The 25,931-nt window shown below is 43.0% G+C and overlaps 1 protein-coding gene across 9 annotated transcripts in view; it reads left to right on the top strand.

Annotated features, from left to right (window-relative positions):
* The first annotated feature begins 6 nt into the window (after positions 1 to 6).
* The window catches only part of YEATS2 (YEATS domain containing 2), a 49,187-nt gene continuing 23,262 nt past the window's right edge, over positions 7 to 25,931 (top strand). For 5 of the 9 annotated variants that reach the window (XR_003399010.1, XM_026854723.1, XM_026854722.1 and 2 more), the window contains exons 1-14: positions 7 to 437; positions 3,491 to 3,588; positions 3,691 to 3,783; positions 6,748 to 6,990; positions 9,198 to 9,313; positions 10,448 to 10,609; positions 12,327 to 12,438; positions 13,909 to 13,953; positions 15,001 to 15,187; positions 16,850 to 17,089; positions 18,937 to 19,095; positions 21,521 to 21,624; positions 24,171 to 24,278; positions 25,363 to 25,536. Coding sequence is in view for 8 of the 9 variants with exons in the window: in XM_026854723.1 (XP_026710524.1) it covers positions 338 to 437; positions 3,491 to 3,588; positions 3,691 to 3,783; positions 6,748 to 6,990; positions 9,198 to 9,313; positions 10,448 to 10,609; positions 12,327 to 12,438; positions 13,909 to 13,953; positions 15,001 to 15,187; positions 16,850 to 17,089; positions 18,937 to 19,095; positions 21,521 to 21,624; positions 24,171 to 24,278; positions 25,363 to 25,536 (1,941 nt within the window). In the remaining variant the exon portion in view is untranslated. The remainder of the gene's footprint in view (positions 438 to 3,490; positions 3,589 to 3,690; positions 3,784 to 6,747; positions 6,991 to 9,197; positions 9,314 to 10,447; positions 10,610 to 12,326; positions 12,439 to 13,908; positions 13,954 to 15,000; positions 15,188 to 16,849; positions 17,090 to 18,936; positions 19,096 to 21,520; positions 21,625 to 24,170; positions 24,279 to 25,362; positions 25,537 to 25,931) is intronic. The other 4 variants (XM_026854729.1, XM_026854724.1, XM_026854721.1 and 1 more) reach the window with 3 other exon arrangements.

Below are 25,931 nucleotides of genomic sequence, written 5' to 3'. Positions count from 1 at the left end.
GTGCCTGTGCGAGGGACGCCCGGCCCTCCCGCAGCCCCCCTACCCGGGCGCGGGGGGTGTCCCCGCCGTCCCCGCGGCTGCGGTTGGCCGCTGCAGCACAGCCCCCGGGGGCCGCGGGGGACCGGCGGCGGCTGGAGCTCCTGGGCGCTGCAGAACGGGACCAGCTCGGGGCTGTGCGGCTCCAGGCTGACCTCCAGCAACCGGGGAGGGCAGGAGGTGTCCCGGCTCCTTCGGGAGCCGCACCGCAGGCCTCCCCGCGGGGAGCGGCTGAAGCCCGCCCGGGAGGTCGCTGTGGGGGGACGATAATGCTGTTATTTTCCCTCGCAGTGGAGAGAACATGTCTGGGATCAAGAGAGTGATCGCAGAGAAAGACCCCGATTACGAAGAGATCACCGTCACCCATCCCAGCAAGCGCCACAAAGCAGCCGAACAGTCAGGTAGGAGATGGTGGGAGCCGGAGGGATCTCCCGGCAGGAATGGGAAAGGCTGTGGGCGCACGGGCTGTCTGCAGGCAGGACTGGGGTAGGAGCCTCAGGGGCCAAAGGGCAGGAATGGAGCAAGAGCGCTGGTGATACCTCTGTATAGCCAAAGGAGGGTGTGATTGTTGTACACAGAGCCTTTCCTACCTGCCGGCTGAACCCTTAGTAAGGCGTGAGGATGCAGAAATAGGTGCTCTATCAGTAGCAGCTAGATCACGAGCTCTCCAGGGCCACAGCCCAGCAGGTTGACTCCTGTTGCTTGCTGAAGCATTTTCCCAGTGCATCTTCCCAGCAGTTACCCATGCTGAGCTGGGCTCCAACCCGTGCGTCTGTTTTGCACTTGATGTCTGCTTCTAGAAATGTTGGCAGTTTTTTGACTGTGGGGGGATGCAGGTCGGAGTACGGCACGGCAGCGGCAGGAAGAAATCCACGACCCTGCAGTAGGTAGACTGGCTCTTGGAAGATGACAGATGTTTGCAGGAGTAGGCGGATAAAGTGAAACACAGCAGCATAGAAGGGATGAGTTAGGGAGAAGGACTTTCAAAGAGGCAAGGGAGGAGGAGGAGCAGCTACCCGACTGAAGGAAAGGTGGATAAAGAAGTAGTGGAGAGAGAGAGAGTAGCTGGATGAGTAGGTTTGCATTTGGCACGCTCAGATTTGCTTGCCTTGGGAAGAAGCCTGTTGGCAGGGTGCCTGGGACAGGTTGCAGTTGTCGCTGGGCAAATGAGAGTAGAGCTTCTTGCCCCTGGGACAGGGAGTAGATTAGTGAGTTTTGGCATAACACGGCTAGTGAGAGGTTCGTGAGGGGAGGAGCTGATGAACAAGATGGCGAAAAAACTGAAGCTGGCTGTGGGATCTGAAGAAGATCCAGGAACACAGCAGGATGCCGGAGCTGCCAGTTGGAGAGGGACCGATGATGTCTTTCGTGGGGGATGTTATGGAGGGTGGTGTACAGCTGGACAAGTCTGAGGGGGTTGAACTCCGACTTGAATGAGTTTGTGGGCAGGTCCTGTCTGCCAGGTTGGTTAGGGGCCCTGACAGTGGAGCTCTGCTGGAGCTGGCAGGGGCAGAAGAGTGTCACCCCCCACAAGCTGCCTGCCCTGCCTGGCCGCCAGAAGTCGCCGCCCTCTGTGGTGGAGTGTCCCAGGGACTGCAGACGGGTTTTTAATCTGTTTTTGAAGCAACTTTTCAGATGGTCTTAATAATTATCAGGCAAAGTCTCAGGGCCTTGGAAAACTGTCCTTGCTAAAGCGAACTTTCTGTTCAGGTGATTCCTCTAACTTGACTTCTTTCTTCCTCTCATGGAAGATCTCCAACTATTGATACAAGAATTCCTCAAGTACACAGATTTCACTAACACAGTCTTAATTAGTAGATGCTAAGCTAGGAAAAATATGAAAATAAAGTGTTCTTAAAAGCTTCTGTAATATAACCACAAATCCTAAAGTGCTTTAATTGTCATAATGCTTGTGTTGCGTGACATCAGCTTTGGGAAGAGATGCAGTGGACCCTGTCTGAACTGTACATCTCATACCTTAATCTGTTTAGGTTTATTTTAAGTGTGGCCTTACATGTGAATTTCCTAGGCATGGTGTTCACGACTGGGGGAAAATTATATCCCTCTGGTTTTTAGTTTTGCATTGCTCATACGGATTCCACCATAATTCTGTTTTAATGGAGGCTTGACTATTTCTGGTGTTAGAATATATACATACGGCCATCTGGAAATAAGTAAAAATATTTAGGATACCCCTGTTGCATATAGAATTATCAGTTGCCTTGCTTCTGTTGTAGGTACCAGATCAGATTATATCAGAAATTATGTATGCTAGCTGGAACATACCAGCAAAGTTTTGACTTGCTTTTGATTTCTTTACTCTTTCTTACTGGGATGTTAGAAGCCTCTTCAGATATGTACCCTTTAGTAAAACAAATGCTTCCTCTGAAGCTCAAAGCAAAGTCTTGGTGCTGTCACCTCCTATTCCACATAGAAAAAGTGTGAGACTTTTTTCAGAGGAACCCAGACGGTTTCTCTGATCTGCTTTGCAGTGGGATCACTGTACTTCTGACACAGGCTGGAGACCTTTTCCAGGCTTTCTTTCAGAAGTACAATTTTTGCTTTTCCAACTTCTTGCTTAGAACTTGATAAAAAAAAAATCATGTTGTTTGAACCCCCTTGATATAATGGAGGTGACTTAAAGGGCAGTATTGAAGTCTACAGTAGGAATAGAGCAAAAAGAATTGTTCTTCCTATGCTTATACATGTTCTAGAAAAACACAATAAGATGACAATTTAGTTCTTGGCTGCTAATTTGTAATAAGGTATTCACACAGTTTGAAATATTAAACTACATGCTTTCCACCGAGGTCAATAAACTCCTGCTGAAAGGCTAAAATTTGTTGACTGCTGTGCTGGAAGAGGATTTTCTAAGAGGTAGAACAGCTTTCGATAATGTAGTTTCTTTTGTGGGTAATAAAAGGCTTGTAAGCACTCCAAAGCAGGCTGGACTTCATGCCAGTGCTGAACATATCAAGTATTAGTTTGCCTTATTATTGCTGCATGATGTGTAAATTTCCTGGATGTGAATTGGGCCAAAGAGAGCAGAAAAATGTACGTAGTGTTCCAGCATACTCCTGCGCAATCGCAGCGGTAACTGCACTTGGCCGTAGCACACTTGAGTTTTTCTTTTACTGTTTACAGCTTTACTGAAACAGAAGTAAACAAACTGGTCCTGTTCTTCCCATCTTGTGTTATTTGTCATCTCAGACCTAAAAAGGCAAAAATAGCTCTCCACATAAGCCAGCTTTTAAAGATACATGTGTTTTTTGTTAAGACAGTTACTCTCTTTTGCAGAAAAATGATCCTTCCTTTTTTTTGTGTGTGTGCTGAACTTACCCCTTCACTTCTCACTCCATAACGATTTCTGATCTTCATGTTTTCAAATAGAGCCTCAAAAATAGAAATATAAGTACTTCCTCCTTCTTTGTTTTCCATGTGTGCGCTTGTACAGCTCGAGATGTTGCTGTGCAGAAGATTGAAACCATTATAAAAGAACAGTTTGCTGTCGAAATGAAGAGTAAAGAACATGAAATTGAAGTTATAGATCAGGTATAAAGGTTTTGTTCTTAAAAATACATAAGATCCTGGTGTATTGGGGTTTGAGGGGATTGCTGCAACCGTTAACCATTATCTTACTACTTCTTTTCGTAGCGCCTGATTGAAGCAAGAAGGATGATGGATAAGCTGCGTGCCTGTATTGTGGCAAACTATTACGCATCCGCCGGTCTCCTGAAAGCTGGAGAGGTAAACAGTACTTTGGAAATCATAAGACTTGGGGGAATATTTGCAAAGGAAGACGTGTAGCTCACTGGCTATTCAGCTGATATTTGGTTTTGAGATGTGATTTTCTGAAATGGTGGAACACAAACTGCAAATGGGGTGACAGTGGGAGAGGAGACTTGTACATCACTGCCTGGGCCTCAGGTACTTGGCAAAGACTAGTCTTCAAGGGGCAGCTGAGAAGTCGTTCAGCCGCCCTTGGTTCTGGTTTCTGAAATACTCTGCATTTGTTTTTTTCAACAGCTCTTGCATGAGAACACCTTGCCTGTCACACACTGCAGTTTGTCTTTGCAAAGCCCTGAAGAGTGGGGAACGTGTTTTGCAGGAAGGTAGTAGAAGCAGATGGGGTTTGGAATTTATCAGAGAAAAAAGAACAACCCATAAATCAAGATTTCTTGAGGCTCTGGCAGTGCCGTGAAACCATCTTCCCTTTACCCTGGCAGCCAGTCTGTTTGGTGAACAGACTGATGGCAGCAGTAAAGCAGGATGTAAATCAAGGAACTATCACAGAGTGATTAACCAAGCTCCAAACCCTATTAGTTAAATCCCAGTTCTGAGCACTCTGTGCTTAATGGGCTGGTAATGGCATGGTGTTCCTGACTCCTGCAGACTCCCAGTTGTAGTTCACTACCTATAGTCTTTTCAATTCAGGGTGTAAAGGTCTGAGCTGATTTTTGGAAGCTGTAAATGGGTTCTACAAACCTGGGTTTTACACTAGTCCCATGAGAATTTCTCTTCCAAGCAATGGCTCACACTGCTGCTCCTGGTTTTCCTACTGTGATTTCCAGAAGGCTCGGAGTAGGGTAAAACCAAAAAGGTTCAGCTTGCTTTTCCCTTCAGTGAACTTGAGGTGAACAACTGTAGTTGAAAAAGGTTATTGTAGTATTGGGAGGCTTGGAGATCCCTCTTCCCTCCTTGATTTTTGTGTAGGCAGCTGAAGAAAGTAACATAGGTTCTGATCTTTGGAAGTGCTTTCATCCAGTGTCATCAAGAGCTGTACTGTCCCTTGTTCTTTACTTATTCTGCCATGCAGGGTGTTTGTTTTTTCCTTGCTGATTTTCACACTTCCCAGAAACAACAACTTTTGTAATTGTTCTTAAGTATTCACAAAACTTACTGATGCATCCTTGCTTTGTTTAGTTTTCCTGTAGTTTTTATGAGCTTATGGCTAGTGTAGCTGTATCTTCGACTGCATTTTTTTTTTTAAGTCCCGATTTACATGCAGGCTAAATCAGTTCTCTTTTTATTTTGAAATTGTTACTGTTTTCAGATTTCTTTGTTGTCTGTTTTTAATGTGTGGTTAATGTATGTTTGACTTGACAGTGAATGATTGTCTTGTTTCTGCTTCTAGTAGAATGGGAGTCTTTGTAGTTTAATTCAGAACTTATTCCTAACCTGTTCTCATAAGTTTAAACAGTTCTTCAACCCTGTGCTGCTGGGTTTTGAGGCTTATGATTCCATGTGATTACAGTTAATGACAGTTTCCCACAAATTAGTGGACAAGGTGTTGGTCATTTTACTTGACTAGAGGTTTAAAAAAAAATAATTCTTGCTGGTGGTTTGGTTTTTGGTTTTTCTTGGTCATGTTGTGTATGTGTCCCTGCCACTGGATATATGGATGCAAGACTCTAAGTAGGTAACTGAGAGTTGATAATTGCTTTACTCATGTACCTAATGGACAATTGGAAAGAAGGCTCTCAAATGAAACTTTAAAATCCAGTGTGGGATGATGTTTAACTCCACTCCTGCTACCACCTCTGGAGGGCAGTTCTGCTGCTCCATAGTGGTGCTGGTGCTTGTCCCTGTGCCACCCCCTCCATCACATTGGCAGAGTTTTGAATCAGGGAATTTAGGTGGATTAAAAACTCTGCAAGGAAAAAAAAAAAACACAACAAAGCCTAAACAAAAGCAGCAACAATAATAAAAAAAACCCAAACCACAAAACAACAACAGCCAAATCAGTTTCTTGATTTGTTTTTCTTTGTGACCTGCCCCCTCCCCATGAATAATTGTGCCAGCCTGGCTGATCTGGGTGGTTCTGGCAGGGAAGAAGGAAGCCTCTTTCAGCTGGTACTGCCTGCAAAACAAGCTGTCAGTGCAACTCTAGTGCGAGTCTGTGGCATCGGGAGCTGTTGTAAGCCTATCTACCCTGGCGGAGGGGTGTTTCTGCTGGTTTGATTCATCATCAAACCAAGGTGACAGGGAGGACTGGTGACTGGGAGAAGTGGCCAAGGGAGACTTGCTCCGAGTGCTGGGTGCTTCCCTTACTACTTCTGAGGTTAAAAGAAGAAAAGGGGCCATTGTCACAGTAATGAAAAATACAAAGGAGATTAAAATACTCCCCCGCCCTGTCCTCCCCCTGCAGGTTTAGGAGGATCTAAGATTAGCTCTAAGATATCCATTTTGAGGAAAGTTTGCAAGCATGCCTAAGCACATTATTCTTTATCCTCCATTAAGCTTTGGGAGCAGACAGGGTGCTAATACGTGTAGCTTGACTCATAGGCATTGACAAGACTACCAATGAGTATCAAAACTAAAGAGCCTGGTGCATTTATGTACCCGGCTTGCTTGCAAGAATCAGGCAGCTGTGGCCTTTCTGTGTATGGCAAAAGGCTATAGGTGTCTGCACAGGAATAGAAGACGTTTTTCAAAACGCCATTATAGGTATTTGAGTAGGCTGCAGTTCTTTCCAAAACCAGGTGGGTTTCTGAGATAAAAATGTCTAAAGGATCAGATTCAATTTGGGATGCTGTTTCTGTAGAACAGTTTTAAGCTTTTGTCTTCTGTGGCATATGATTTTCCTGCAGGGCAGCTGATTAAATATTTGTTCTTTCTTCATACATTGACATATTTTCTTCTGGTGCAGTTTGCTTTTTATCTGGGCTGCAGAGAAATAGTGACTGGATCTGCCTGACCTCTTTGTTGCAGGGGACCAGGTCGTGTGATGCAACAATTCTTAATCACCCTTCAATCAAGAAATTCTTGGAATCGCCCTCCAGATCATCATCTCCAGCTAACCAGGGCTCAGACACTCCATCTGCTAACCACTCCGAGAGCGACTCGCTCTCTCAGCACAATGACTTTCTCCTGGACAAAGACAATGGCAACTTGGACACAGACGAGCGGCTGACAAACAGCCTGGACCAGAGACAGAGCAGAAATACTGGCCGGGTAAAGTAAAACTCGAGTGGTGGTCAAGTTGTTGGAGGTGTGTGCTCTGTCTGGACTCAGTGCTGGCACCAGGAGCTCTTCATGTTTTCACCCACCTTGCTGAAGATCTGTTTCTTACCCTCTCCAACCGCTTGCTCCCACTGTCTCAGCCTGGCTTTGCTGTAAGGCTAACTGAAGTGTATGTAACTTGGGTAACTCCTCTTAACTCAGTCTTGCCCGACAGAGAGGTCAGTCAGGCAGCGGTGGTAGCATTGTGTTCACACAGCTCTCTGCCGCTGTCTCGGTTGGCAGCCTCCTGGGAAGGAGGCGTTTTACTGCTTGAGCAAAGGGTTTTGCAGTGCAGATAGAAGTCAAGTCAGGAAGAGTAGAGCCTGGAGAGAAGAGCAAGATGTGTTATTCCAGCAGTGTTTTTATGAAGTAATGCTGCTGCCTGGCCCTGGGTGCCCACAGGGTTGCTTAGAGTGGTTGATCCACTGGAGTTTGGGGTTTAAGCAGCCTGTGATAAAAGCATAGTGACTCTGGTGGGTTAGCTCACCCTGGGAGCATGAGCTGGTAGAGCCTGGGTGCATCATTTGAGTTACTTTTCTCTTGGTGGTGCTGCTTGCTGTTATGCTAATATCACTGTTTGCCTAACTGAACCAGACTGACCCAGGTTAAAAAGACCTTCTGTCATTGTTCCCCCATACTTTTTTCTGGGGTATTTTTGACCTGGATCCATTCCCTTTATGGCTCGCCTTGCAGCTACAGAAATGCTTTACCTATTGGCTGCAGTTAGCTCCACTGGGCAGGCTCTCGCTGGCTGTAAGTGAAATGAGCCTTAACTGGGGAAATTAAACTCTCCATTTTCTTTTCAGTTCTTTTAAGCTGTCAGGCCTGCCAGAGGAGTACAGCCTTTAACCCAGACTAGGGATGTGTATATCTCACTGCACGTGACTGCATTCTGCAAGTGAAAAAGTTGCAATAATATGTGGCAGAAAGACCAATGATTCTGCCTCTGAACAGCCTGACACCCTCAATAATGGAGCTGCAGTTTGTTGAAACCCTGCCTAGGGTCTGTTGCAGAAGGTGGATACACATTCCACATGCAGAATGTGGACCCACCTATATCGTAAACCACCAGACCAATGTCACTTGTTTCTGAACTGGGGGCATTGATGGAGCAGTTGCATTGCTTGGGTGTAGCATGTTTACATTTTTGACCAATGCAGCTTGTGACCCAGAGGTGGTCAAGGGAGTGATGAGGAGGAGCAGGAGTCATCCCAGCCTTCTGTGGCTCCAAGCTTCAGTTTAAGGCATCACTGACTTAACAAGAGGAGGTGTAGCAGTTCCTAGTGAATCCACTGCTCCCCATGCTGACAGTTGTCTGACAAGTGCTCAGCAGAGTATGCTCCAGGAAGCTGCAGCACCAACTCTGTTCATGAGAGGATGACAGTCCCTTATTCTCAGGGCTGCCCCTCTACCAACAGAGTTACAGAAAAGCCTCTCATTCCTGTGCAAATGACAGTGCAGCCTGCGTTGGCACTGTGGGCAGCCATGGCATCATTTTATCAGGGAATCTTGGCCACTGCTTAATAGCTGAGGTTGTGTTATGATGTTGCTTAGGCTGGATTTATTATGCCCAAGTATTACAGTGGATTTGTAGGCTTATGGAGATGTGACATGGCTGACTCCTATCCCTGTTGAGTTGGAGCTGAATTCTGGTCTCAAGCTCAGCCTCAGTTCTTCACTGAGAAGCAACGCTGGAGTCCCTCAAAGCAGTATAGGCTGGGAATGAGAAAGATTTAGATTTTCAGAAGCCACTCATGGGAGATATTGCTGTGTTTCTGATTAGTGACCAACATGATGTCATTCTAGCAGTGCTTGATTTTTTTCTGATAGTGCAGTGGCAGTGCTTTTGAAACCCAAACCCAAAACCCTGAAATCATGGCTCAGATCCATGGTATGTTGCATAACGTATGCTCAGTTAAGCTATGCGGTGTACACTTGGCTAGGTAGTATGTAATTGTTGCATGCCTGAGTTACTTCAGCGTGCCTAGATAGCAATTTAAGTATTTTTAGGGATGATTCGTTGTTGGTCTCTCATTTAGCTATACAGGTTTACTTTTTTAACAACACCTTACTTTTCTAGCACCAAATAAAATGATGTTTAAGAGGAATGTTTGGTTTTTTGTTTGCCTGTTTTTTTTTTTTTCTTCCCCTATCCTCAGGACAGTTCAGGTGTTTCCAGCTCTCAAAAACCAGGACAGCGAAATGCCGGACTGTCAAATGATGAAACCTCACGGCTTTATGTGAAGAAAACAATTGTGGTTGGCAACGTCTCCAAGTTAGTATCCAGAGTCTGAGGGATGGTCCTTTTATTTCAAGATTAGATGGAGTAGGAGGTTAAAATTAGGAGACAAAGTTGCTAGACTGTCACAATATGAGATAAGGGCCTTGAATAATCACTGTACCCAAGGCTGCTCTCCTCTAGCGTCTGCAAGAGTGTTCTAGTGTTGCAGTAGTTGTTTTGGGTTTTTTAGATAGATATATGGAGATTTTAAGATCTGTTTCTCTCAAGGGGAGTCTTTCAGCCTTTTCTGACCAGTTAAAAATGCCAAATTTTTCCATTAAAATTTGGAAAACCAAGTTGTCCTAATGGCTAATTTAGTGTGTCCATAGGAACAATGTATTTTTTTTTAAACTAAAAAACCAAACCAAACCACCAGAATGAGGAATATTGTTACAGTGCAGCATAGTCTGAATAAATTAATTTGTACAGTTTTTATAAATTTTTTGTTCCTCCTCAAACTTTAAGACAGGTAAATATACATAACTTTTGAACTTTGAGGAAATTAATGAAAAAATGCATTTATTTTAGGAAACTATGTGCAAGTCCAGGTTTTAACTTCACCCTCACACTACTCACGTTGGTCTTTTCCTCTTCTTGCATAGAAAGTAGCAAACGTTTGCTGACGAGACTTATGATGTTAGAATTGTTTCTTGAAAATCTGCCTAAGACTGGATCTGGAACAAAGTATTGACTGTGAAGTTTCTTAAAAATGTATAAGAAGAACTTTTATTTTTTTTATTTCTGGTAGCAGTTGCTGGTAGTGTTCTGGTGCAGTTTTGCTTCCTGATATCTTGGAATAAGCTGGGGAAAGGGATCTGACAGTGATAGAGTGTTAAAATTGTCTTCCTAATTAAGAGCCAAATGTTTAAGTGGGCAAATTTCATATGGCAGTTGTGCACTAAAATAGAGGAAATGTGTTGGAAGCGTAGAGTAGATCATGGTACCTGTATCTGTTTCTGGATGAACTGTCAGTAAGGAATTACGAGCAGAACCGTACAGGGGGCAAGGTTCACATAGGAATTTTACCATCCCCAATTTTTTTTCCTTAATCTTTTCCAAAATACTTTTTTCTCGTATTTATCTGTTTGGGATTTTTATCTTGGTTTTGTTTTTTACTTTCTTTGCCAGGTACATTCCCCCTGACAAGAGAGAAGAAAATGATCAGTCGACCCATAAATGGATGGTGTATGTCCGAGGCTCCCGGAGAGAACCCAGCATAAATCATTTTGTCAAGAAAGTTTGGTTCTTCCTCCATCCCAGTTACAAACCTAATGACCTGGTAGAAGTGAGGTAATAAGGTTTTATTCCAGGGACTATTCCAGTATTTATGCTTGCCAGGCTTACAGTGCCAAGGTTCTTAGAAAGTTAGCAACTTCTTTTCCTGGTTTAGTATTCCATGTCTGTCTTAACATGTCTTTAGTATTCCACGTCTGTCTTGGCTTGACTTAGTCCAAAAGAATAGTAAAAATAAATAAGTTTTTATGTAGCAAATGTACCAAGCAGTGTTTTTGGTTTTTTTTTTAATTTCCTACTGAGAAAAAGCATTCAGTTGTTGCATTTCATGTTATTCATGCAAGTCTGTGTGTCTCCTGTATGCGTTACACTGTCTGCTGCTCAGGTTAGACTTCTGTTGATAAAAGAGGTGTTTACTACCTCCCATCCATTACAGTGTATAAAAAAAGAGGAGCCTTGGAAAGCTGTTTTGCCCATAGTTTTAGTGATAAGTGTGCGTTTGGGCAAGAAATAGTATCCTCTTCCCAAATATTTCTCCAGTGTAGTGAGGTCAGTGGTGCTGGCTTCATGCTTCATCAGTGTAATGGTGCTGATGCTGCAGAAACAGAGCAGCTTCTCTGTCCTCTCCCAAACCTGTATTCAAAGTTGTGACCCTAATGAGGTGAGCAGGGTCGATTCTCTATTGATTGCTGCAGGGAAGTGCCCTGTCAGTCTTTCATTCTTGCTCCTTTGGACAACACAGCAGGAGGATGCCTTCAAACTACTTTGTGTCCTCCCAAAGAAATTCTTCTCCACAGCATGCTCAGCTGCCTCCTGGAAGAGCATGGGGAGACTGCCTAGGTACAGGATGGCAGCTTAATTCTGGCTAAATTAAACCGCTGAAAGGCAACTCGAGAAAGACTTATCTGAAATAAGAAGTGTTGGTATGCCTCAGTAATGTTTCTGAGAAGGCAACCTTGAGAACAATGAAAGCAGACTCCTTTGTTTTTCTTATATAACATACTAAATTACACTTGACTGCTGTCTTTTTGCCTTTCTGAGTTTCCAGTATCTGATGTTAGTGCTGTTTGTCTTCTGTTTTAATCCCGTCTGGTTAACTGATTTCTTGTTGCACAGTCCCAGTTGTCATAGTGAACATTAATATTCTGGACTAAAAATAACCTTTAAGCCTCTTGCGTTCTGTTTCATTGCAAAACTGCAGTTAGGATTTACAATAAAAAACAAGCTGAAATATGAAGAAAGTAACAGCAAACTTAGAGACAAGTATACCCTTCTTTTTCAGCTTGGAGAATGCCAGTGTTGAATTAGCTTTTTCTTGTCTGTATGTTGTTCTTTTGGCATTATGTGAAACATGTGCCTTCTTGCTACTAGATAGGGAATAACAGAAAGTGATTGCAAAATGCTACATTGAAAACTCACCTTACTGGTATGTCCTAGCAGCTGACTTGGGGTTTTTTGAAACACATATTTTTCATTTGGCATTACACAGCCTTTCTTTTTTGTTGTTTTTTAAAAAAAATGTTTGTTTGCTGTGTGCTCTCATCCAACAATGTCTTCCCATTTTCTTCCCTTTCCCCTCGTGCAAAATAAAAGTATGTTTTCAGCTGTCCAAAGCCACAAAATTCTAATTTTTGTGATTGCATTCTGTCTTTGGTGAATAGCAGGCCTGAAGATAGCTTTAGTTGTCAGCTAGAAAGCAGTCTTTGGCTTTCTGAAGAAGAGATAGGTGAAAGCTACTTCTGCATCCAAAGTGTGAATCACCATTTGTTTGCAGAGAACCTCCATTTCACCTGACCAGGAGAGGCTGGGGAGAATTTCCAGTGAGAGTCCAGATACACTTCAAGGATAGCCAGAACAAGAGGATTGATATCATACACAATTTGAAGGTATTTGAACGAAATATCAGAGAAAGGCGATTAAATGAGCTCTCCTGCAAAATCTAGAAGAGGCTTTGCTTGTGTGTGTGTGTTTCTGCCTCTCTGTTGTGTGTATGTCCTACTGGTTATTTGCACATGTATAGTTGAGCTGGAGAATCAAAAAAAATCCAGGAAAGCCTCTTACCTTGGCTATATTGGAGTGAATGTGGGAGCCAAGGAACGCAGCTTTGCAGAGGCTGGAACTGATTCTACACACAGCAGCAAAGCATTTACCTGTTGTTTCCCTGCAGTCTAAGATTTTTGTTGTGCTGTCGCTGGCTCTAACTGGACAGGGTGCTGCAGGGCTATCTTTCTGTTGGTAAAGGGATTGTTAGATTTGTTCTGTTCCTTCAGCACTTGCACATATTGGTTAGAGATTATCTCTCGTTAGAGTGGGCAGGCTAAGATTCCCCGTTCATTCCTTGTGCCTTTTGAAGAGAGCCTTCTTTTTCAACTCATTCACCTGTGCTGTGACACTTGATAGGATTTATAGTATGCAGTAGTCCTGGAAAACTAGGTCATTGCTCTTGTTTTCCTTTTAATAAGTAGTCCCTAGCGTTAGTGGAATTAAGTCCTGAGCTGGTTTAGTTTCCTGTTTCTTTGAGCAGCATGATTAGTTTTATTTAAATTCTGCCTGCATTAATGAATTTCATGCAATGTAGATACCTCATTGCAACCCCAAATATAAACAGTAGAGAAGATTGAAAATTTTCCTCTGGAACTTAGGGACATTTAATGCAGATGGTGAGTAAAATATATTTGAAGAGAGATAACTTGGGGGGAAATTGGTAACAGATGGACATTGTGCATCAAAGGAAGCCCAGCCTACAGACAAAAACTGAGCCAGTCCATGGCACACAAGAACTCCAGTCAGCAAATCGTTGCTGTTCACGTATGGAGCCTGTGGCAGCTGTGAAGTGATGAGTGAGCTGAGTCCTCCTCTGTGGCTGCCAGTCTGAGCTCCAGGGCAGTGTGAGCCTGTCAAACCCAGCTTCTCTCTAAAGATATCTTAGATAATCTCTGGGATTTTCTGCCTCTATCAACTGATTCTCAGTGTGAACAGTGAATCAAAAATTAGAGTGTAAACATAGCCTGCGTGCTGGTCAGTTTAAATCTCTTTGATTTTTTTTTTTCTCATTATCATTCCCTTATATTGACATCAGGAATAAAAAAGGACGCTCCTCAAAGGCTTGTCTTAGTCTAAAATAATATTTCCCTAACAATCTTATTTCCTTCATCTTGGCTGTGGTTGACTTTTTTGCAGAAGATAGGGTACTTAACAGAGTACACAGATTTCTGACCCTGTGGTCTCCAAAAACTTGGATGCACTGCTGCTCAACTTACATAGTTTCAACTTCTTTCAAACAACTGTATTGTAAATTCTAGCTAATATATTGCTTTTCCCTGGTTAATATAAATATATTATATTGTTTTACCCAGTTGGACAGGACCTACACAGGCTTGCAGACACTTGGCGCAGAAACGGTGAGTCAGCGGGTCGCAAGATGAGTGTTGGACTTTGATTCCCTTAAGGATGTTTAAAAAGAAAAAGATACATGGTACTAAGCACAGAGTCAGACCCATTTGATCTCATGATTTCTGGAATGTAGATTTTGCTCTCTTGTTACATGATTATGTCACCTTGTCACTATTCATGACAACAGTAATTTTTTTCTCCTCTCTAGTTCAGGAGAGAGTATTACCAGCTCTTTCATAAAGACCTTAACTTTTACTACAGTTTCAATTTTTATTTCTTTGTGGAGCTTCTGGTACCAAATGACTCGATTTGCATTCTGATGTGCTGCAGATCTCATACATAAAGAATAGAAGTTAAAGGGATTACCCTTTAAACTTCTTTTCTGCTGAAATTTTGCAGTATGTTAAGTACTTTTGAGTTTCTGCATCTGTCAGAATTCAGTATCTTCATGGAAAATGAACTCTTTAAACTTAAAATAAACTAATTAATAACTTGTTTGCTGTATCTCTAAAGGGTTTTTTGGTATTATTTTCCCCTTGTACTGTAGTGAATGGAAATTTTTATGGTGAAATTGCATTACTTCAGCTTTTCAGTCTGTGGACAAAACATTAATGTGAGATGTCTACTGCGATTTAAAGAACACTTCTGAAGAGTAGATAATGTGGTGTGTTTCTCAAGGCCTTATCAAAAAAAGGCAGAAAAGGCAAGCTGTGGTTTTGTGCCTGTCCCTAAGGGGTTATGCAGTCCTTTCCTTAGTGGGATGCTTGGAGCTCAGCTCTGCATTCCTTCCAGGATTCACTATTCAGATCTTCCCACGGACTGAGAGATGCGCTATTTTGCCATGGGGGTTAAATGTTGGAAGATTTTTGTCTTAGCTTGGGTGCTGCTGGACCTCTGGGAAGTGTCCCTGAAATGAATGGAAATGTTATGCAGAGGTGGGGAGAGGAGAGGTTTTTAGACATTAAAATAAAAAGAAAAGGCATAGTTGTTTTCACTTTTTACATCTTTATCCAGCTACCAAATATTAATGTCATCCTTTCTCCTATTTCTGGAAGGTAGTGGATGTGGAGCTACATAGGCATTCCCTTGGCGAGGAGTATCTCTTCTCCCAGTCTTCAGAGTCTGACCTTTCAGATGTTCCTACATCTTTACCACTGCCATTGAATATCCCAGCCCCAGTCAAGGCTTCTTCACCAATTAAACAGTTGCGGGACTCCAGCCCAGATGCTTCCGTGGACAAAGGTAAAGCAAATCACTGTTGGTGAAATTTTGAGTTCTTGGAACTTCAGCTCTTCTGGATACCTCCTCTTAATTGCTCTTGTGACTTAAAGGTTGCCAGTGCTACCTTCTCCTTGCTCACCCCAGATGATCATTTACTCAATGTACTATGAAGTGTAATTCTGAACTTGTTAGAGTTTATCTGGGTTTTGGGTTTGATTTTTGGGGCATTTTTTAAATCTGGAGTTTGTTGAGTGGTCTCTGTTTTGCTAACGTTAGTGAATATGGAGCTTTATGCAGCAGATGCAGCTGGAAAAAAGGTTGTTGAATAGCATTTGTAGTTTTGTTCTTGGCAGACTGTTTTCAGAAGGTTTCCTAGGTTTCTGAATGTTTGGGGGACTGCGTATACATTTAAGAAATTGGTCTAATGGTGTGTTCAGTTAAATATGTTGCTGCCTAACATGAGTTGACTGTGGGGGAACAGAAATGGCTATATAATTGTGGTGCTGAAAATAGAAAGTGAAAAAGATGTAGTGTATGTTTGTCTGAGGGATGGCATCTGTGCATGTCATGGTCTCATTCTCACCAGCCCCTGTAAGATCAGGAAATGTGGCGTCTGTTGCAGGGGGGCTGCAGTTGATGCCTTAAGATCATTTGAATTGCCTGAAATAAGCTAGTGCTGGCCTCTTGGGCACACTGTTACGATTCTGAGTTTGCCTGAAGTAGGAAAAACTGTGCCTCTGTTAGCATTTGGCTTTATTTTCTGAAATGTATGGTGTCAAGGCTTACATGACAGACCTTGGTTAACTGGACTGATAAACAAGGGTGTCTTTTATGGTTTGCACATTTTAGTGTGAGAAACTTGCTGGAAACAGCAACTTTATATTTCAAAATATGGTCACGTGCAACATGGTCTGACGGCTTTCTTGATTCTTCCTGACATTTCTGTGGTCATGGAATTGTGTTTAAGTTGGTGTCTTGCATAGTGCTCTTTCTGATAGGTGCCATGATGCCACTGGCGGTGTTCTGGCTCAGCAAGAAGAATGTGATGTTTTCTTGTGGCCAAAAAAGAAGAAACACAGCCAGATTTTAAATGCACAGACTTTTTATTCAAAAAGGAAGATATGCAGCACCTTTTATGTGAGCAGTGCTGCAGCCAACAGTAAGGAAGTAAACCTGCCTCTCTTACACTGACAGGCAGTGACTTCTCTCACCAGCTCCAGGTTAATTGGTCTTCTGCATCAGATAAGGTGAATCAGGTGAAAAGGCAGTAGGTGGTCTGCTTGTGCTCTTACACCAAAAAATATGCTGTGAGATTCTCTGTGAAAGATCTAGCCTTAGCCCTGTGGAGTTCTAACTGAGGACACTTGAAACTACCAGCAGCTTTTGGTCAATAAAGTGGTTGTTCCAAGAAAATATGTAAGTGGGTGATCACCTGACACAGCTGAACAGCCTGTGCACAGTAGCATGTTATTATTCTGTTCAGACACAGATCCGACAGGCTTGCGTAGGAGGAACCCCCTACCCTACTTTCTCCTCATTCAAAACTGCCCACCAGTTGCTTTTCCTTCCTTCCTTCAATAGTGTATTTGTTGTACCTGAATTTTGTTTGTGTAGAGAAGCGCAGAAGGGAATTAGATTTCTCAGCCTAAGAACTATTTCTCTTCTTTTCCCTGTTTTAATCAGGATTCCCTGGGAATGCTGAAACCGAAAGACATGCCACGTTTTATTCCCTGCCATCTTCGATAGAACGGACTCCCACCAAGTTAGCCACACAGAAAGTTGCCTTTGGCTCTCAAGGAAATTCAGCCTTTCAACCCATTGCAGCTAGCTGTAAAATAGTGCCTCAAGGTCAGAGTCCAAGCCCTGCAGAGTCACCAGGAAAATCCTTCCAGCCTATCACCATGAGTTGCAAGATTGTATCAGGTGAATGTTAGTTTACTTACCCCAGTGCTTCACCCTGGAAAACAAGAGAGTGAACCAGTTGGACTTGTTTTGTGTCCTTCCCCTGTTTTCCTGCCAATCTTTGAATATCAGGCAGTAGGAAACTCTAGAATAAGGAGCTAAACACACTTCTTAATGTTCAAGGAAAAGAAATAGAAGTGTGAAATGCTTCACATCAGATCAAAAGCAGGATGAGAGCTGTTCTCTCCCTGTTCTTGAATGCTTTTAAGCATGAAAAAGATAGTCTAACTGGACTGCTACCCACAGAAAGGCCCAGGCAAGCACCATCGTCCATGTGGGGTATTTGTATGTGGGAAGAAGCCATTCTTCTCCCTCCCACTTTTCAGACAGCTGGGATGCGTTAAGAAGAAAATTTTTTTCCTGATTATTGGGCAAATAATTGTTCAACCTTATAGACTCAAATGGTCCCTCTTGGACTTGCAATATCTCCTCAGATGGAACAGTTTTGGTCTTCCTCTTCCAAAAGTCCGCCCTCTGGATTAAGTTGTCAGCTGACTGCAGTGAACAATGTGATACTTTTTTAACAGCTTCTGAACTAAACATGGCCAAGGTGCTGTTTACTCATTTCACTTAGAGTTCCTTCCCTGCCTGGCCATGATACCACCCACTGGATGATGTTTTACATCAGAAAGTTTTAATGTGCAACTCACTCATTTTCTGGTGTTCAGGGTAGAGAGAATGAAGCACCAGCTATCAATATGTGTGATTTCTGACGATCTGCTCCTAGATAATTTTCCTCAAGTGTGTCTGGTTTGTTGTTTTTTTTATAAATTTCAGTATTGTTCCTTGACATCTTAAAAAGGTACTCAGGCTGATTTACATTTGAACCTATGCCGAGTGCTTTCTTCTTTCTTAATAAGCTCTTATCTTGATCTTCTTTTCCCAAGGCTTCCCAGAAAGCAAGAATTACAGGAGCCATCCTATCTTTCTTAAAATCCTTGGACTCTTTTGTGTTGATCTTTGCTATTTAAATGTTTCCCTGCTCAATATTTTTCCAAGGTTCCACTGTCTGACAAGAACTGTCACTCCTTTTAGATTTCAGAAGCAGTTCGTAAGACATTGAGGTTTTATTTGACCAGCATTTGTTCCATTTTAATTGTCAATCACTGCCAAGAAAGCAGATTAACAGGCAATTGAAGCTTATTGTGCTTTGTGCTGTTTCTTTATTCTGATCACTTCCTTGCCTGTCCTTTCTCTGCATTTCTTGTTTATCCCCTCATGCAGCCTTTTTCTTCTCTAGTTTTTCTCTCTCCTTGTCCTGTTACCCAGAAGTTGCTCATCTTACAGTTTGCTTTCAAGGGCTTCTGCTGTGGTGAGAGCAGTGAAGAGACAAGTGCATCCATGCCTGTCTGATGGCTGCTGTATCATGCAGCCTTTTTATGTGAACTGCTTAGTTCCTGGCTCAGAATGCCTGTACTGTGGGCTCCACGAGTGAGAGAGAGCGCGCCTATCAAGGAGCTTGGCTCTCTTTTTTTCATCCCTTGGGTGGACTAGTTTTGGCAGTGAGAATGATTTAGGTAATGTCCCTCAGGATTCAGAGGTGGACCAGATGACTTCTCTGGGTTCCTCTGAACCCTACTTGTCCTAGTAGGCACAGAATGTCTGGGGTGGGTATGAGCCATAATGCTTTACATGCTTTTTTCTTCTGTCTCCTCTTTCCTTCTCCAAGTCCTGTGATGTCGCTCAGGCTGGGAAATGCATCCTCAAAACGTGTTCCTTCTCTAAGTTAAAAAGTACTACTACTACTGCTGTATTTTTATGTTCTTAAAATGTTTACAAGATAGAAGCATTGGACTTTTTTTCTTAAGGTTCTCCAATATCAACCCCTAGTCCATCTCCGCTACCTCGTACCCCAACCTCCACTCCGGTGCACATGAAGCAAGGCTCTGCTAGTTCAGTTGTTAATAATCCATATATTATTGTGGACAAGCCTGGACAGATGGTTGGAGCAGCAGCCACAAGCACAGGTGTGTAGTGTGATCACAGAGGGCAGTGGCTTAGTCTTACCCATTCAACTTTACTCTCCCTTTAAAATAATTAGTATAATAACAGTATTTCAACTTGCGAAGATGGAAAAGTCGTCGACAAAGAAAGAGGGAGGTATTGTTGGTTTGCGCAACTGGCCTGTGGAACATGATTAAGGGTATCTCAGATTTAAACATAACTTCCTTTAGGAAACAGTGCTTACTGTAAGGCCAGATTGAATTCACAGATACCTCTTCAAAGAGAGCCTGTTCTTTGCAGGCAGCAAGGGAAGGGGAGAAAGTAATGTAGACCAGTGCACAGAGATTTAGACAGAAACAGTGCACAGGTGATGGGGTGAAAACTCTGTCATGGATGTGGACAAAGCACATGGAGAGCTTGCAGTGATTTGCAGATCAGTCTTAGGTCCCAGTGTACAGTGCTCTAGATGTGTTGAAATGTGTAGATCTAAGTTACCAGGAGAACAGCCGTGCTGGTTTTTGTTACTACTCAACTTCTAGCTGGTCTGATTCCAGCCAGTTGGGATTCCTTAGACTGGATTCCCTCAGTGCTTCAGTGGTGACATAAGCCAGGAGTCAGGGGAGAGGACTGAACTGCAGGAGACTGCAGGAGATGGGTGTGGGAGTCAACTGGTAATCTTTGTGTTGTGGCTGGAGGAAAGGTCACTCAGAAGTCATATTTGTTGTGATTAGTGGTCAAGAACCACCGTCTATTTAAAAACACACTTTCTTGTGTGTGTGTGTGTACTTGTCAGCACCTTAGAAGGGTGTTCAGAGCCACATGGTCAAGTGCAGCATCTATGTAACACTGCTAGGCATGGTTGGACAGTGCAAAAATTCTTCACTTAATAATGGTTCCTCCTTTTATCTGAGGGAACAGAGCTGTCATGTTCATTTTAACCTCATCACAGAGGGAATTGGTAGGGGTAGCATAGTCATAGCTGAATTTTTTAAAGTATGTTTTGGGGCTTTCTTGGTAACACTGAAGCTGTTTCAGCAATAGGGTGGGGTTTTATTTGGTTGGTCGGGGGTTTTCTGCCTTTTTCCTTTTCTGTTTCTTCTTTACCTCCAGCCTGACTGTCTACTCTGTATATGTAGTTTATCGTGGTTTGGGTAACTTTTGTGTTCTCCTAGTAGAGATTTGTACATTGAGGGATAGGATCTGTAGATGCACCAGATGGTTTGGACATGCAAGTCTTAACACCATTAAAGGTACAGTTTCCCATCACATCAGTGTGATGTAAGTACAGACTGGCCTGGAAGAAACTGCCTGTTGCCTCTCCCTCCCCTGCACTCCTGCCACTTCCCCCATATCCTGCACAACTTGGATTAGATCAGTGGCAGACCAGAAAATTAATACCCTCCCCTCCCCAGATGAGCTTTGTTGTCATATAGCCTCATTGCCTGACCCTGTATGAAGGAACGAGAGGGAATGTGGAACTGGCTTTTTGGCAACAGCAGCCAGGCTGGATTGAGAGTAATGGGATTCTACAGACAGCCACTGATAAGACTACAGATCATATTTTAAAACAGGGGCAAGATGTTTCTGCTGTGTGAAAGCCAGCCTTCCTAAACCCCATTATTTCAAGAAGTGGCTATCCATTTACTTTTAAGTGTAGATCGTAGTGCCACTGTCTGAGGCTATTACTGTGTTTTTGTGTGTGTACTCCATGGCTTTGGCCTCTCTTGAACAAATGAAAACTAACATACCAAACCAAAAGCAGTGACAACAAAGTGCTGTGTATACACTCTGATAACACAGGGTGAGTTTACCACTGAACCAGCTCGGGGTTGGGGGGGTGGGTCAGGTCAGGAGAGTGCTGTGGCATATGTATCCAGGTGTTAATTTTGCAAGAGCTGTCTTCTGCAGGCTGACGACCTTGTGTCTTCATTCCTTATTTCTGTTTCTTCCTTTACCCTGTTCACTCTTTCCCTTCCTCTTGTTACTCCCCACTTTGTCTCCCTCCTTTTCAGGCTTTCCTTTTCCTTCCCGCTCCAGCCTCCTCCAAACCTTCCCCTGTGCCAGTGTCTAGGGCTAGTGTAGGTTCAGAGGGCTTCTGGACAATGAAGAATGTTACATCTGCAGCAGCAGGTTCTGACTGGCAGCTCATTTACTGTCCTAGTTTCACATCTTCACCCCTCTAGCCGATAGCCACCCGGGAAGGTGCCTGACCATTTGCTTGCAGCAAGTGGAGCTCTGGGTGGAGAGACCTTCTCTGGGGCATGGATTCTGCAGGTGGAAATTTGGTAGTGGATTTGTTTTGTGCCCATGCCAACTCCCTCTGACGTACCTCACGGGGAATACAGAGTTGAAATGAAATGTTACATCTCTCACTAGAAGAGGTTTCATGTGTTCAGTGGCACTGCTCCCTGGCCCTCACCCAACATTGCTTTATTTCCCGATACACAGGGAGCCCAACCAGCAAACTGACCAGTGTTTGTCAGGCCTCTCATGGAACTTCATCTCCTGTATCAAAGACCCACGGGAGCAGTTTTGTCACCTCAGCTGTCAAGGTAATGTTCTCTTTAGGTGTGTACTTTCCATTTAAAGTCAGCTTCCTATTAAATAGGGCTTATTAGTATTAAAAATTCTGCATTTTAGGCAAGTTCTTTTGGTTGTCATTTCATATGAAGGTTTACTGTGTCTGACAGACAGAGCCATGTGAGAACATGGTGGTTATACAAGATGATAGCGTCACTTCATGCAGCTCTAATTAGACTTGCCTACACCTCTGTTAAAGGCACTGCTCTTCTGCTTTTCTACAAGGAAATGCACGAAGGGCATAGCTCTCAAGATGTCTTAACTGTCAAAAAAGCTCTTCTGTAGCTGACTTTGATCGTCTTCATTTTGGTAGTGACAGTAAGTGATTAAACCAGAGGTGCCTACCTCAAAACCTTCACTCTGTTCATTACTTTTGTACAGCAGCTGCTCGTAGCAGCTTGAAAATAGTGGTTTTACAACTGTTTGCATTTAGAAAAATGTTTGTGTAAACAGAAGAGTAACCAAATGTGTAAACAAACAGTGATAAATAGGGTTCATGCTTCTGATCTGGAAAGCCAAAAAGGTATGGAGCTGAACAGTCTCACATAAAATCTCTCCCACATCTTGTGCTAGGAAGGATATTTCTGGCAGGGAAGTGGCGTCAGTGAGACTCTTTCTGAAAGCAGCTGGTAGGTGTGCTGCTGAAAACAGGAGCGTTTCCTTGTCTCCAAGTCACAAGAATATTAATGCAGGATATGGGGAGGGGGGGAATGCTTGTCAGTCAGTTTGCAGAGAGCAACTCACTTTACATTTGGAACTCCGATGCTTTCCATGTCTGTTCTGGAAAAAGTGTTGAAGATTGCTGTCTGAAGCAATTAGTCTGGAGTAGCATTTTAAGTGTCAGATGTGCAGCTAGCTGCTCAGCTTTTAAGAGCCTGTCTGCTCAGATACACATAACTGAGTTGAAAACCATTCGTTAGTCTTTATTTTTCACTGATTTGGAACAGTTCTTTCTGAAAGGTTTTCAGTGAGTCAAAGTAGGCACATGTCATTAGTAACAGTTGAATTCTGTACTTCCAGGGCAAAATTAAAAACTGAAGATATTTTAAAAATACAGATATAAAAATCATAGCTCTGTAAACAGAAATTTGATTTATGTCTTCTAGTTGGTGAAAAGCTGTAATTTTATGGTTTCTTTAAAGAGGAGGAAATGTCTGATAGTTCAGTGTGGTGTTTTCATCTCTTCACAATGGGCTAGTTTCCTCTGTATTTTTTTTTTAATGACTTGATGCTGTGTTTCTTCAGACACTTTAATATGACCGATATGCAGGCTGATGTTAAGAGGACTGGTTATGCCTCTAGCCTCATCTTCACACCTTCTCCTCTTTGCTACCAGTTGTATGGCGATGTGGTAAACCAGAGCAGACAACCAATCTGGTTGAAAACTAATCTGTTTTCAGCCATATGTGGCAGTACAAGGAAGATGAGAGGAGTTAGGTTAGAGTCTGAGGATGGGCCAAGTGATTGTGAAACCATGGCTTTGCAGTTCACATTGATTATAAAAGAGTACAATTATTTTACTTAAACAAAGCAGAACTGTAACAGACTTTCCCAAAAGCATTTGATCTCTCTACCAGCCTCAGATCCAGAAATGCCAGGTGCATGATTTTGCAGGTGTGGATTTTATTTTATTTTTTTACTCCATTTAGTTACATAGCCTCACTGTTCCTGTTAAATGGTGAGTTCTGCCTGGAAAGACTGTGTGCCATCACATCTTTCTAGTTATAGGAGAGCAAAAATTCATCTGAGAGCTTTGCTTGCACACTTAAATTGAACATTTTTTTCCCCTCTGTAACTTTCTGCTTCTTAAGATTGTCTTCTCTCTCTGAGATCAGGTATAGAATCACAGAACGGCTGAGGCTGGCAGGGACCTCTGGAGGTCATCCAGTCCAATTCACCTACTCAACATAGGATCCACTAGAGCAGATTGCTCAGGCATGTGTGCAGTTGGGTTTTGAGTGTCAGCAAGGCTGGAGAGTCCACAGCCTCTGGGCAACCTGTTCCAGTGTTTGATCACCATTAATTTTTTTTTTAAAAAAAAGAAGCAGCTTGTCTTATAATTAAACAATTTCCTGTGTTTCAATTTTTCAATTTCTGCCTGTTGACTCTTGTTCTTTCATTGGATACTATTGAGTGTTGTCTGGCTTGATCTTTATACCTTCCCATCAAGTATTTATACACATTGATAAGATTCTCCCTCAGCCTACTTGAATTTTACAGCTCTTAAATGCTTTGTATAAAAAGTTGGTTGGAGAACATGAGTTGATTTCTTTCATCTGTGTTTGATATGGTAAGAAAAAGTTACTGCTGCTGGAGATGTAGTTTTCCAAATAAAATTTGCTTTGTAGGTTGTATTAAGTATGTTATACTCCTTAAGTGTTGACTGATTTTGGAAATGCCATGTACAGGTAATTTGGCCTGCCCAGATGGTCCCTGCTACCCTTTATTAGCAGTCACTTTTTTTATTTCTCGTATTGGACATTTCACCAATTTTTGTGCCATGTCTTCCTATTTGCAGCAGGAGGACTCTCTGTTTGCCACCATGCCACCCCTTTGTCCCATTGGGAGTCATTCCAAGGTGCAAAGCCCCAAATCGGTCACTGGAGGACTTGGAGCTTTTACAAAGGTATTCCTCTTGGCTTTTGTGCCGGGACAAGGAGCCCCATAGTGCCATTTCATGCTGACTTGTGCCACAAACCTTGTAACTTCCAGTGCATGTAAAACTGTTACTGGAACCAATGTGTCTTGCTGCTGAGGGCTCTGTAGCATCTCTCAAAAATGTATCTTGTTTTCTTGTCTTTCACTGTCACTACTGTACCTGTGATCTTTCTTTTTATCTCCTCTTTCATCCTTTCTTGTTTTTCTTTGAATCCCTGTCATACTGAGGCTGGTATTTTAAAAACTGTGTTAGTGGGATATAGTAAAAGCATAATAAATTGCAGTAGATCCATCAGGAGCTTCTTAAAAAATAATACAGTGATTTTTGAATCTCAGAAGTTGCTACTTCTGAGTTTGTTTCCTTAAATGTTACCATCTGGAATTTAAAGTCGTTTCTGGCAGTATTAGGTGACCCAAGTAAAAGGTGGAAGAATGCTTCCTACCAGTTACAGTACATACAGCAGTCTAACAGAAAAAACCCTGGTCTTTCTTGGCTCACAGCTCTTAGGGATTAGGTTGAGGGCCTGTCCCAGAGAAACATAAAACATATATAAAAGCGAATGTCATCTATAATAATCTACAGTATCTATAGTTATAATACTGGTTGTCATTTCGCAGGATAGAAAAATATTGAGGTTTAGAATGTGTTCTGAGAAGAGGGTGCTTAGAAATTTGAAACCTTAAAGTGGCTTCATGCTGAAGTGCGGGGCCTGAAGAAGTCAGGTCTGGCCAAGTCTGTTGATAGTATGACTAGCAGTTGTAATATTACTAGAAATTTCTGTGGTTCTGCAACTCCTATGAGCACGTCTCAAATCTGGAATGCTTTGTAAATACAGACACACACACACACACACACCCCTCCACTGCTTCACGCTTGTGTGTTGGGAGTAGCCCTCATCTTGGAGCTGAGTTAGAGACCACCTGGTGATAAGAACTATGTCTGAGTCTACTGACTGTTGCCTGCCCTTTCCTGCAGACAGGCTGTTCCAGAAGTGATCCCCAGTGATTTAAAGTGTTTGCTTTTCTTGTTATTATTTCTTCTTATTTAAAAGGTGATAATAAAGCAGGAGCCAGGAGAACTGCCCCAGCAACCCCAGCTACCAGCAACAGGGACAACCACGCAGACCTCTGTGCAGCAGTACGTCACTGTAAAAGGGAGCCACATGTTAGCCTTGTCACCGCAGAAGCCTGTCGTGAGCACAGGCGAGGGGACGGTGCAGTCTAAGGTATGAGGCACTCGGGCATCTTTGGCGTGGTCTAAGCTGTCTGTCTTGTGGTTTTATTGCAACACTTCATGCTTCTCTCAGGGGTGTAGGACTGCTTCTGTCTCAGACCCAGGCAGCAGCACCGTGGTTAGCTGGTTTCCCTGTGTGCTCAGTGGTCCATATTCTGCTTACCTGTAGCCCTTGAGAAGGTAGCAGGGTGAGCAGCACTGTTGTGTACAGAGAACATCTCCCACTTCTGTCTAACCCATTGCCAGAAAGTTGGCTGCTGTCATCAGCTCTTGCTGAAGGTGTTTCCCGGTGTTTCTGTAAGAGGAGGCAAATTCCTTGGACTGCAGGCCTGCCACAAAAAAGAACAGGACAAATGGGGAGTGGGATGGAGGCTGAGCCAGCACTAG

This window comes from Athene cunicularia, assembly GCF_003259725.1.
Source record: "Athene cunicularia isolate RWA chromosome 9 unlocalized genomic scaffold, athCun1 chr9_part1, whole genome shotgun sequence".
Classification (NCBI taxonomy): Eukaryota; Metazoa; Chordata; class Aves; order Strigiformes; family Strigidae; genus Athene; species Athene cunicularia.
This window is presented reverse-complemented; position numbering and strand designations above follow the sequence as displayed.